General features: G+C 32.4%; 1 protein-coding gene across 1 annotated transcript; it reads right to left on the bottom strand.

The window, feature by feature from the left end:
* Positions 1 to 2,717: 2,717 nt before the first annotated feature.
* Positions 2,718 to 12,231, bottom strand: LOC133284417 (uncharacterized). Its single transcript, XM_061481426.1, has 20 exons — positions 12,027 to 12,231; positions 11,765 to 11,899; positions 10,812 to 10,999; positions 9,748 to 9,855; positions 8,239 to 8,409; positions 7,596 to 8,159; positions 7,099 to 7,173; positions 6,896 to 7,024; positions 6,754 to 6,828; positions 6,457 to 6,666; positions 6,082 to 6,234; positions 5,782 to 5,996; positions 5,347 to 5,464; positions 5,115 to 5,247; positions 4,841 to 5,045; positions 4,646 to 4,751; positions 4,427 to 4,567; positions 4,209 to 4,332; positions 3,939 to 4,058; positions 2,718 to 3,184 (listed from the first exon to the last, which is right to left on the bottom strand). The coding sequence occupies exons 1-20, from the start codon at positions 12,229 to 12,231 to the stop codon at positions 2,802 to 2,804; spliced, it is 3,558 nt and encodes a 1,185-aa protein (XP_061337410.1). The 3' UTR covers positions 2,718 to 2,801.
* Between the last annotated feature and the right edge of the window lie 263 nt (positions 12,232 to 12,494).

Genomic DNA, 12,494 nt, shown 5'->3' with positions numbered 1-12,494 from the left:
GTACGTACAGATAAAGCATGCAATATATAAATAAAATATGAAGCTTGTGGCGTTACGTGTGATATCTACATGAAGCATGGTGTATTTGTCGTTCACAATATATCCTATGATTTCAAGTTGTACTTTTCTGGCCTTCTAGCTCCCGAGGACAAACATCATACCTATATGTTTGTTATGTTGCTATTCTCAATAAAATCGTATTGTTATATTATTGGTAAATTAGATATATATAGACAAATTAATACCTTCAGCTTCATATTTAGGCAAGGACTACCAAGTTGCAAACGTGTAGAAACTTCGAAAGATGCTATCCAAAAAAAAAAAAAAAACTTCGAAAGATATTCATTTACAAAAATATTTTATAATTAATTAGCAATTCAGTAGAGAAATCAAATATTAATAGATATGTACATTATACTTGACACAACTTATAAAATGTTTCTACAGGGAGTTTGGAATCTTCGATTCTCTCTGGATTTCACCATAAAAATACTAATTACACCTTTTCATATTATTACTAAAAATATTTATGACAGAGATATACTATATTCACTTCAAAATAATTATCACTTTATAAGTTTTAATTTATTTTAAATTATATATTATTTAAAAAAATCAAGAAGACATTATTTTTTTTTAATTTATCTTTAATTTTAGTATATCCATTAAATAAATTGAGATCGAGAGCATTAATAAAGTGAGAGGATTATAAATAAATAAAATTATAATTTTCTAAAACTGAAAGTATTTAATGATTTTCTTAATTTTTGTGCAAAACCCTCCAAATATATTTCTCCTTCCATTTTAAAATAATTGACGTTTAAGATTTTATATAAGGATTAAGAAAGTTACTGAATATAAGATTTTTTTAATAATGACTGAATATATATAAGAATTTTATACATACACACACACACAAATATATATATATATATATATATATATATATATTTTATTTTTTATTTTTTTATTTTATTTTGGTATATATATATATATTATTTATTTATTTATATGTATATACAACTAATTAGTGGAATTAAGTCTACTTTTATCTAATATACGATAAAACTGAAATATTTTGTTCATTTATAGAAATATGTTTTTTGTAATTTTTCTTAGGGAAAAATTCATACCCCCCTTAATTTACTCTTTTATTATAACTTACACCCCTATTTTTTTCTTATTAATTACCCCATATGATTTTCTTACATCCAAGTCACGCTGTTAGTAATTGAGCTAATTTGCTTATTTTATCCTTATTTTACTTGTTAATTAATTTGATATAAAAATTTTAGATACCAGCAGTAAATAAGCGAAGTTTAAGTTCATTATAAAGACATGAAGAACAATCATATATCCTGTCTCTTTTAAAGGTGTCACAAAATGGACAGAACATCAATAAAAAACAAAAATCACAAAAAAGATTAACATTTAAAATTTTGAATGTAATCACTTCTAAACAAAGGGATCTTTCTTTTATTATTCTTGAGTCAATCCCCCATTGTTTGACAAACATCTATCGTTTTATTCTTTTTATGTTACCATAACAATATTATTTTCACGTCACTTATATTATTTTCTTATAATTTTTTACTACATTTTTAGGTAATAATGTTGATATATATATATATATATATATCAACATTTTTTTATTTTTGAATATAAAAAAGTATAAGGAATCAATAAAAAAATATGGTATATAGAAATCGTTTCTTATTAGAATATAATTAATATTAATATTAAATTGTATAGATAAGAGGAGAAAAATAAGAGGCATTAATTTGCATATTGATGTTGTGGCTAATTCTCTTTGACCTTATTTTTTTGTGGTTAATGTGATTTCCTTCATTTTGTCATATATAGTGTGAAATTTTTCCGGGCCCCCCATTTCAACAACTATTGTTCTCTTATCTATTACGTGTTGTTTTTTCTAGTTATAATCAAGTAGACTTTGCCACCACTTTTATTTTTAGGGTTAGATTTTATTTTTGATAAACAAAATTTCAAATATAAAATAAGGGTAAAATGTACAAGTTAATTTAATTACTAATAATGTTAAAAATGGACTTAGATGTAAAAAAAACACGAGATAATTGATAAGAAAAAAAAGTATACGAATATAAGTGTTAAAAGAATAAAGCAATGGGGGTTATGAAATTTTCCTTTTTTCGTATGTGAATATAGTTTTATGAATTTCTTCTGCACACAAGATGACATTATTCACGAGTCTAGGAATATGTTGGTAACGAGTTTATGCGCGTTTTCATCTTGCGGAAAATTTGTTTATTATATTTTTAATATAATTTTTATATGGAATATCCGAATATATCCTAATTTATAAGGATTCCAATAAAAATTAAATCCAATAATAATACAGTTATTAATTAAGGAATATGATAATGTGACAACCAAATAATGTTACTACTAATATTACTACCACATCTTAACCTTTGATTTCCGTCAATAAACAGTTATCATTTTTCAAATCAAACTCATTAATTAATTATTAATTCGCAATAAATGATAATCGTTGATTGACGGAAATCAACGGTTAAGATGTAGTAATAACATTGATAGTAACATCATTTGGTTGTCACAATATCCTATCTCATTAATTAATGCGAAAATAAATACAAATTTTGGTTTGTAAATAAAACAACTGTAATTCATTCAGCAAGTTACAATCAATGTAAAAGAATCGAAAATTTCCTAAAAAAAAAAAAACATTTATTGTGTATTTGGGAACCAACAGTTAATAAAAAATTTAGATGTAATTATAAGGGAGATTGAAGAAATGCATCTTATTGGTAGTGAGTTTCCTCTTGGGATTTTGCCTTGCCCCGAAGTATCTCACCGAAATGTCCTAGCATAATGCGCCTGAATCTTGTGTCCTCTGCTGGTGTTTGTGATGTAACAGCCTTAGGGGACTCAACTCTCTCTGATGATGGTTCTGTGGTGTCTTTCTTTCCACGCAAGCCACCTTCACCAAAGAAGTTGCTGACTGTTGATGCAAGCGCAAGATGAGGACCCGTTACCTTACTTGCACTCCCAAAACTTTCCCTTGATCTTTCCTTCATAATAATTTCAAGGGCTTCTTTGTGCGCTGGATCCATTGCATCCGAGTCTTTTAAGAGGTTCCTTATAGCAGGCAGGAGTAAGTCACGAACACTATTTTCCGGAAGATCTGTAAAGAGACAACTGAGAATTAATAATACTTTATTTTTATGAACCATGGTGGAAAAAGAAAAGACATTTTCAACAATTAAATGAAAAACAATTTTCCAAAATAAAATAACCACTTTATTTAACAAGAGTTAGGATTGTGTTCTTCAAAACGTGGAGGTTATCCAAGTGAACACAAGCTCATTTTACTAACGAAATTCCTGCATAACAGCTAATAATTGGTATAGAGAAAGCTACCAATCTGGCAGCTGCAGGTGTAAATACATTAAATCTAAACTCTAGAGACTGGCAATAGTACACAGGATCTCCATGGTACATGTTACCAGTATCCCTGATGAACTATAGTAATATTAATAATATTTAATAAGGTTATTTTTTAAGCATTACTCGAAGAATTTAATTGGTACACTCTATTAGTACGTGACACTAACATCATATAATATATTGCCATTTCGTTATAAAATACCATCTCATTTTCTAATTAGTTAAAATAAAAATATTTCTACCGAAAAAAATAATAGTAATAAATAATGATGTGACAGAATATTAGTGTCGCTACATATAATTAAATTCTTATGCAGATATCCAAGATAAATAAGATGGTCAAAGATAAGTTTCAAAGAAATCTTCCTGAGGCAACATACATGTGAAATCAATTGTAGATTTTTTACAAGTTTACAACCTTACATGAACACCAGAAAAATACCTTGAGAAGGGTGTGGAGGGGCAAGATAGAATATTTTAATTGAGCAAACCTGTGGCATCCAGAACACGGATTGCCTCACAAAATGCTTTAGCTCTTTCTCGCCGACGCACCAAATCACTTGAAGCAGCAGTTGGCACGGATGAAAGTTGAGAAATCTTGGACAAAAGATGTAAATCAAGGTTAAGAAACAAACGGCACAATTTAAAAGACCTTGAAAGCCAACAGAAAATGCAAATGACTTAAGAAAATGAGCGATAATGTCAAGACATTAAGCACATTTCCGAACATTTTCTTTTCCACAAATAAAAGTTAAGGATATAATCCCTAAGCTGTTCTGTTGTATGTGGTACCGCAGCCACCAACGCATGAATGACAGCAATAGTAGCTTCATGCGATCCATCTTCAAGAAAAGCACCCATTTGAACACGTATCTTGTCAACGATCTGCAAGATATCATATTTGGTCAGGAGTTTGAAATGTGCAGCAACAACAACTTTATATCAACAGAAAACAAGGTTATATACTAGCAACAGATACCATATCATTTTTAAAGTGTTGAGCCACTGCACCAAATGCATCAATGCTAGCACACTTCACATTAAGGTTTTGGTCGGATCCAAGAGTAACTAGGGCAGGCAAAGCATGAGTTGAAGCAACCTTTGCATCAACATATGGCACCTATTATTGAAGACCTCTATGTTACCTCTAGCATTTATATGAGATCCAGCAAGAAACTAAGAAAAAGAGTACACTTACAATAACTTTCAGAAGCTTGGCGGCACTTATTTTCATGTCCTCGTTAGAGCTCAGAACCATTTCCCACATTATAATAAATGTCATACTATGGTTTTCTTCATATATGCTGCATTATAAAGAAAGCTCATGATTCATATTGGCAAAAATACTACCAATTTCAAAAGTATAAATATAATATAGGTTGAATATACAAACCAAATGAAGCGCACAGCATTAATAATCTCAGGAGGGTGCTTGGTTAACGGATTCTCCTTGGAATTGTCTTCTAGTAGTAGCAGCTTTCTCAAGTACTTTTCTAATTGTTTGCGTTTTCCATGAGCACCCAGAACACCAGCCAACACAAGTGGTAGGACACACAACGTAGAGAGCCTCTCAGCAACATCAGATCTTGGTCTCAAACCTAAAAGGCGAACCGTCATATATAAAGCAATTACATAAAAATTTCACAGAACAATTGAAGAACCGTTACCTTTAATTCTCGAATGAATGGCACTAGGGAAAAATGTCAAATCAGCATCATCCCCAACTGCTGTTAAAAATACAGGTAGCATTATGCATGTCACATAGGAATCCCCAAACCTTTCGGAAACAGATATTAGAAACTGCAATTACATAACTTCGATCAGAAATTACTTCAATTGCGTGTGCTCTTGAACACACACACTCATATATATAAACCAGAAAAGGTAGACAAGTGTGACCTTTGAAATTCGGTTCCGTAAATTATCTTCTTTCCATGGTAACAAACAAGTCAGCTGTATCAATTTAGGAAAGCACTCAACATGCATCCATTCAAATGCATCCCATTCAACATTTCCCCTAGCAAAAGTGGAAACCATTCAAGATCAGGAGCAGTTTTGACACTGCAGTCAATACCAGTTTGTGTTTGTGTTTATGCATGTCTGCAATGCATATACTTCACAACATGAGTCAAGCATACAAAGCTAGTCGGTTATGGACAAAAGACCTGACCAGCCACCTATTCGTCAATTCACTCTCCCCTCTTTCCCCCATCTTCCAATCAGACACTCATAGGTGGAAGGATGTGACATTCAAAACCCAAAGGTCAGTTGCATCAATTCTTTTACAGGTCCTATTGTTATTATTTCGAAGTGAACATTTCGTGCCAAGCTTACCTTGCATACAATTCAAGTAATGTAGTTGATAACACAAGTTGCGTAGTTTCTATGCTAGACGAGAAGGGACATGTCTCAATTGATTTCTGGTGCACCAAAGGAAGCAATTCCCCCAGCGTTCTCAATAGAACATCTATATTCCAGCGCTCTCTTTCACCCAATACATGTAGATGTGACTCCACACACCCTTCAACTACAGAAAGAGGTGGACAATGCTGCAATTTGGGGGACGAAATTCCACTCAGAAATAATTGACAAGGATGAAGTTCTCAGTCACAAGGGACAAAGAAAAACAGATACCTGAGCAGAGCTCAAAATATGAGAGAGTAAAACTATCAAAACGTGGTCTAATTTGCTTCCCCACTTTATAACTGCAGGAACCAATTCCTTGAGAGTAGTTTCCACCACCACTCCTGAGGGATCACATATCAATTGGAACATCAGCTCCTCCACCTAACAACAAATAAAACAAACAATTGGAGCAACTCTTTATCCTTATTCCTTTTATTTTATTTTTTCCTTAAAAAAAGAGTTTTCATTTTATGTATGGCAAGGGGAAAAGCCCCATTCCCTAGACTGTCTTGTCAACCTGTTCCAGAGCTTACACTGCAGCCAATTCTCTCAAGTCAGAAATCTTCTCCATGATTGCCTCGAAGCATATATAGTGAAGCTGACCTTGAAATATTTATCCATATTTAGGAAAAGTGGAAGCAGCATAGCCAAATTTCGAGCCGCAGCCTCTCGAACAATAGTGGCAGAATCTTCTATTAGTTGTTGCACAATTGATAAGATAAGTGAATCACGAATCTCAGGCCGTACAAATTCTGCAAGCTCTCCACATGATTGAGCAACGAGCAGTCTCCGCTCCTCGTACATGTGATTTATCTAAAATCCATAGCATGAAAAAACTGAATACCTGGTTCCTAAGTCAGAATGGCAAAGAGTAAGTCGAAAATTAAGGCAAGAATATACTTGTTCCCAACATTGAGGAAGCAATTCTGTTTCTGTTCTCATCTCGCCAACATTCTTTGCAAGGTTGACACATGCCTGAAATGTTCAAAGTTGCATTAAAACTAGTGTCTTTCGACAAACTTAAGAAACCAATATAACTTACATCCATTATAATTCGTCTCTGTTGCTCATCAGGACGCTTTATTAAGTTAAATAATGTGTGGGTCAAAGAATCCCGAGTCCTGCTGTCTGGGTGGTGCTCAATGGCACACATCATCAGAGGAAGGAGCTCCTGCAACCAAACAACACTAATGCAAAATATATTGTACATTGTACCAATGTAAATAAAATTAGCGAGTAGCAAACCTCACGATGGTTGATCAAGACGTAAGGAACAATATTAGGCAAAGCGTCTGCAAGTATCTGAATGGTTCCTAATCCCTGTCAAATGATAAATATACATAAGAAAAAAATTTAATAAATTACATCATGATGTAGACAAAGACAAATCTCTTTCATTTAAAAGCTCGTTACTCTCACACACAAGCACTGCTTTACCGGCAACAAACACCCGGGCAAATACTGCTAGCTTACCATTTTTAACCCAAGAGCAAGCCCTGACCATTCAGTTTCACTAAATTCAGTAAGAGTTTAATTTTTATCCACCATCAATGCAGCATCCATATCATTAAAAGAATTTGATTTTTCACAGAGTTGTTACTTGTTATCATAATCAAACTCTTAAGATTGTTGGAACACATGATTTGATGATAATGGAAAAAAGATAAAGCTAGACAGGCAACTAGAAATCAAAAAGTAATGATATTTGAGGATTTCCTCAAGCAAGAGTAGAATGGACTTGCCGTCTTCTCAGATATTGCTTCATCATTTACCCCGCCTGGTTTTATATGTAACCTGCTATCCCCTTCTTGCTTGCCAACATTTTGTTCAGAGACTTCAATTTTTTCAAAAGCACTATTTGCATTTGCAGGATTAAATAATGCATGCAGGGCATCTTCGTGTTTATCATTATACTCGTTAATAGTTTTAACAGCCTGTGATTGAGTATCTTCGTTGCGTGCGACACCTAATGCCACATCAACAGCGTATGAGATTGCACCTTCATCCTCGCGAATCTCAATCACTTTGTCTTCACTATGCAGAGTTTCATTTTCAGAACCAACAAAATTTCCAGGTTCAGGAGCTACAATATTGTTTTGCTTCAACCACTGAACTTGCATCTGCAATTTCTTAATTTCGTCCTTGTACCTATCTAAAGACTCAGGCTGAATATTATCAACATTACTAACAACCAGATTATTTCCAGAATCAGATCCTTCAATATGCATTTTCAGCTTACTCATCTCAACTCTACTAGCATTGAGCTCCTTTCTCTGATTCTCCAATGACTGCTTTAAGACTTGGACCTAAAAGTAAAAATTAGTATTCATAAAAGAAAATATGAGTATTGTTTGACAGCATCTTCTAGAAGTAAATAGGAACTACCAGGTTCTCTTTGTCTTTGAGATCTTTTTGCAGTGCGTCCAAGGATTTAGTTAATGCTCCTATTTGACCATCTGCCAAATCTTTGTCCTTCAACAAGCTTTCCTTTTCTTGATTCAGCCTCTGATTTGCTTTCAGCAATGTTTCATTTTCTCGAACATGGGTAATTTTTCCCTGTATATTCATTCATGCATGATTCAACATAAACGGTAATTTGAAATCAATATTACAGGATTAGTTTGGTCTACATATTTACGAACATATTTAAAGAACTATTAAAAATCAATTCAAGTCAATCAATTCCTCCACATTATAAAGAAGTTTCATTTATTAAGCAGAAAGGAAACTTTTATTGCAATGGAAATAATTTTGACGAAACTAATTTTCTTCGAATAGAAAAAGCATAAAAGATAACATGTAGAATACGAGGATAAGAAATCCACAAAATAAAAACAATCCATACACTAGGCAATGCTAGAACAGATAGTTTAGTCTCAGAACAATAATAACACATCACAGAAAGATCTGAAGCCTTACAAGTTACAAGGACTTCTGTACCAAAAAGTTTTAAAAACAGGAACATCACCAGTGTGCCTCTGATGCTGAACCTTTCCCGGATGTATAAAAAATGCAATGCTGGGAATTAAAGCCAGTCCAATGTGGACGCTGAAGCACTCACTAGGTTCTTTGTTGTTATTAGAACTAAAAAGGTCGATTAACAATTAGTGGGAAGTACTGTAAAGTTTAACGTGCACATGGACGTCGGTGCAATACTTTCACTTCTTCCAAAAGACGTCTCCTCCATGAAGGAAGGCAATTTTGTTTTCGCTCCGATTACTGATATTTCTATTAATTAATGTAGCAAATAACATAAAATGTGAAAAACATGTCTTCATCTTCTAGAAGCTTAAGAAACTCACTAACATAAAATGATTATTGAACTAAAGAGGCCGATTGTTTAAAGTGGACAGTGAACTCAGTGTATGCTTTCACTTCAGTAAGAATATTTTTCTATTTGCAGGGTTGTTTCTCCTGTTACTATCTCTATGTAGAATTTTTTCTTCTTCTTGGACATCTGTAGAAGATCAGCACATAATTTATTATTCTAGCATGGATTTACAGAGGGATAGGAGAGCTCTTTGAGCTGGTGAATTTTCTTGTTTCTATAATTTTGTTTTACCTTTTTTGGTTGCTGTAGGAGGAATTCTTATCCTCGTGTAATGTATTGCTCTTCTATCTACAGTTTCCTATACTAAAGAAAAGATTTCAATTATTGTATTGTACATGCTCCATCAATCATCATCAAAAACCTTACGAGAAAAATGTAACAATAGCTGAAGGAAAAAGCATATGTAAAACATATGTATGCACAATACAAGACATAAAAACCCCACAAAACGGTATGATTAAGAAGCCAAGTGTAGCGAAGACAAAAAATAAATAAACAACCAGTCCATTTCTTTAGGTACTACTCAATGAGCAACTTGCCTACACCATGAATTAAATAATCACCTCAGCAGCCTCTGAAGTTAATGAAAGATATTGATAATAATATTGACGCAAGGTATCTGGTATTAATTCATGTGTATTCTGCCATATGTCCAAGTTCTGGTCTGTAACCTGTGATTGCAGATTAAAGATTGCATAACTTTAGAACCAGAATGGCGAGGGCAATATAATGCGATGTGATATATAATAATAAATAAACCTGTCTAGAGTATATAATACATCGAAAGTCATAATGGATCTATGCATATTACGGAGGGAACTTACTTCCATTTGCATTTCAGCACAAGAGCTATGCATCATGCCACTCCCAAAATAAATTAGTAAAACAGCATAACTTCCTTTAAACGTTCCAGATATGACTTCTTTTTCTTTATATTTGATTGGTTCAAGTTCCATACATAAAGCTACTACGGCCACTACCAGGAGAATATTTTTATTTATTTCCCAAATGATAAATAAATCAAGCAAAGGCAAAAGCAAAAGCAAAAATGCCAAAACTCACGAAATTATACAACAAAAGTGCATCTCAAAAAAGTTAAGAAGAAAGGAGACATTACTTTCTTTTAAATATGGAAAAAAACTATTCTCATGCTGTATGTCTTTCCTCCTATACACCTTTCGATAATTGTGTTATTTTTTTTCTTTTCTTTTCATTTTATTTTTCAGGTGATGGAGTCCACAAGTTTATCTATATGACATGAGATAATTTATCTCCTTTAACATAAAATTAAGAAAACCCTTTGAATATATATCATTACTTTCTTTTAAATATATATAGGAAATGTTCACCAAATTATTATTTTTTTGCAGCAAATGATTATAATTATGTATTATTTTTTTCTCTTCTCCACATTAGTTGATAATTTTTGAAAAAAAATAATTTTAAAATTATAACTATATACTTACAGAAATACATAATTATAATCTATTGCTAAATAAAATTTGCAGCAAGAAAAAAGACATATATATATATATATAGAAAGAAGAAAAACATAAGAAAAGAAATTGCAAAATTCACAGAAATAGAAAATAAAGAAAAAGGGGCCAATAGAGTCCGTGTTTCGTACCTCTTCATAAAATGTCATGGCAGTGAGACGGTAGCCAGCTGTAAGTAAATAATCCTTCACAGCACAATTAAGATGTCGACGTTCAGTATCATTTAGTGGACCCAAACAAGAAAATGAAGCATTCCTTTTTTCTTTTCGAATCGGTAGCTCACCATTCACCGAAACATCTCCACTTGACTGTGCAGCTGCTTGCAGAACAGAAGCATGCAATAAACAATAATATAGTAAACCATGCGAGTTTGGAAAATTTATTAATTAAGCTAGCGAGAAAAAAAAGTCCAAGACCATAATATAAGACATCCTCCTAAACAGAGGAATATAAAAGTTTAAAGGAGCATGATGAATTATTCTTTATAAAAGAGGAATATATAGGAATTATATGTCATAAATGCGGATATATATAGGAATTATCCTTTAACACATCGTTTTGAGTTAAAAAATTAAAAAAATTATAATGAAAAAAATTATTATAACTCTGAAATATATTATAATTACAACAATATCTTGATTTCCTTACCAAAACAAAAACGACATCATTTTGCATTCAACGTAGATAACTTATCTACATTAATCGCAGAAAAAGTGAACTCATATATACATATAAATTATAATTATAAAAATATCTTGATTTCCGTCACAAAACGACGTTGTCTTGGACAACGTAGATAATTTATCTACATGAACTGCAGAAAAAACAAACCTTATAAGTATACTATAATATCTTGTTTTTTGTCCCAAAACGAAAAAGGAGATAACTTTTTTATAATTATAATTTATTTCAGAGTTATAATAATTTTTTTTATTATAATTTTTTAATTCAATACAATGTGGTTTTGGAAGTGATGATAACTAACCGTAGAAATATTAAAGTCATACTCATACATATAATATAATATAAAGGAGCTGCTACTCTGATACATTATATTTATCCACATTGAAAAATTAATATATACCATGATATAGTTGATTTTTGGTTTGCAATTCAGATTTGAGTTTTGAGATGTCTTCTTGTGCCAAACGCAGTTCGTAATCAGTAATGGCTAACTTTTCTTCGGCTTCATCTTTCTGTTGAAGCAAAGTTTGAGGATCTGCGGCTGCAAATGGAAATTGCAATTACAATTACAATAAATAAATAAAAGAGAGAGAGAGAAATGGAGAATTGAATAATAGATAGATAGAGAATAGAGAAGGAGAGGGAGAGAGAGAGAGACTGACTTGGGAGAGAGAGAGAGTTGAAGCGAGAGATTTGATTGGGAGGGAAACGAGAGGGATCGGAGAAGTATTGTTGGAGGCGAATGGCCTGATCGTGGCGTCCATCTTCTTGAAGCTCGTGAAGAAGTTCAAATGCGGTAAGAATGTAGTTCTCTTCCAACAGAAAGTTCACGACGCAATTGTATAAGGAACATCGCTCCACATCCATTCTTCCACAGATCTGATTTTCTCATTCTCATTCTCATTCAACTTCAACAAACCATCCATTTTCCAATTTCAATTGGAATTCCGCGCTTTTCGCTCTTCTCTCTCTCTTTTATGTTATGTCCATCACAGTATATAATTTATTGAATATTGTTGTAAGGTAATTTTTTAAGGGAAAACTTTAGTAATATTCTCACACTTAAGACACATTTCACCTTGCATGCATGACCTTTATTAATTGTCAAATTTATTTAACCAACAACACGC

Source organism: Gastrolobium bilobum, unplaced genomic scaffold (assembly GCF_033153095.1).
Source record: "Gastrolobium bilobum isolate Gb01-03AN ecotype WA unplaced genomic scaffold, APGP_CSIRO_Gbil_v1 utg19213, whole genome shotgun sequence".
Lineage (NCBI taxonomy): Eukaryota > Viridiplantae > Streptophyta > Magnoliopsida > Fabales > Fabaceae > Gastrolobium > Gastrolobium bilobum.
This window is presented reverse-complemented; position numbering and strand designations above follow the sequence as displayed.

What these genes read in the sequence shown, in the direction of transcription:
- LOC133284417 (XM_061481426.1), bottom strand. Translation starts at nt 12,231, where the DNA reads ATGGATGTGGAGCGATGTTCCTTATACAATTGCGTCGTGAACTTTCTG. An exon ending in AAGCAATATCTGAGAAGACG is followed by an intron (nt 7,174 to 7,595) that starts GCAAGTCCATTC and finishes ATCATTTGACAG; the next exon opens with GGATTAGGAACCATTCAGAT. An exon ending in CATTCATTCGAGAATTAAAG is followed by an intron (nt 5,046 to 5,114) that starts GTAACGGTTCTT and finishes TTCGCCTTTTAG; the next exon opens with GTTTGAGACCAAGATCTGAT.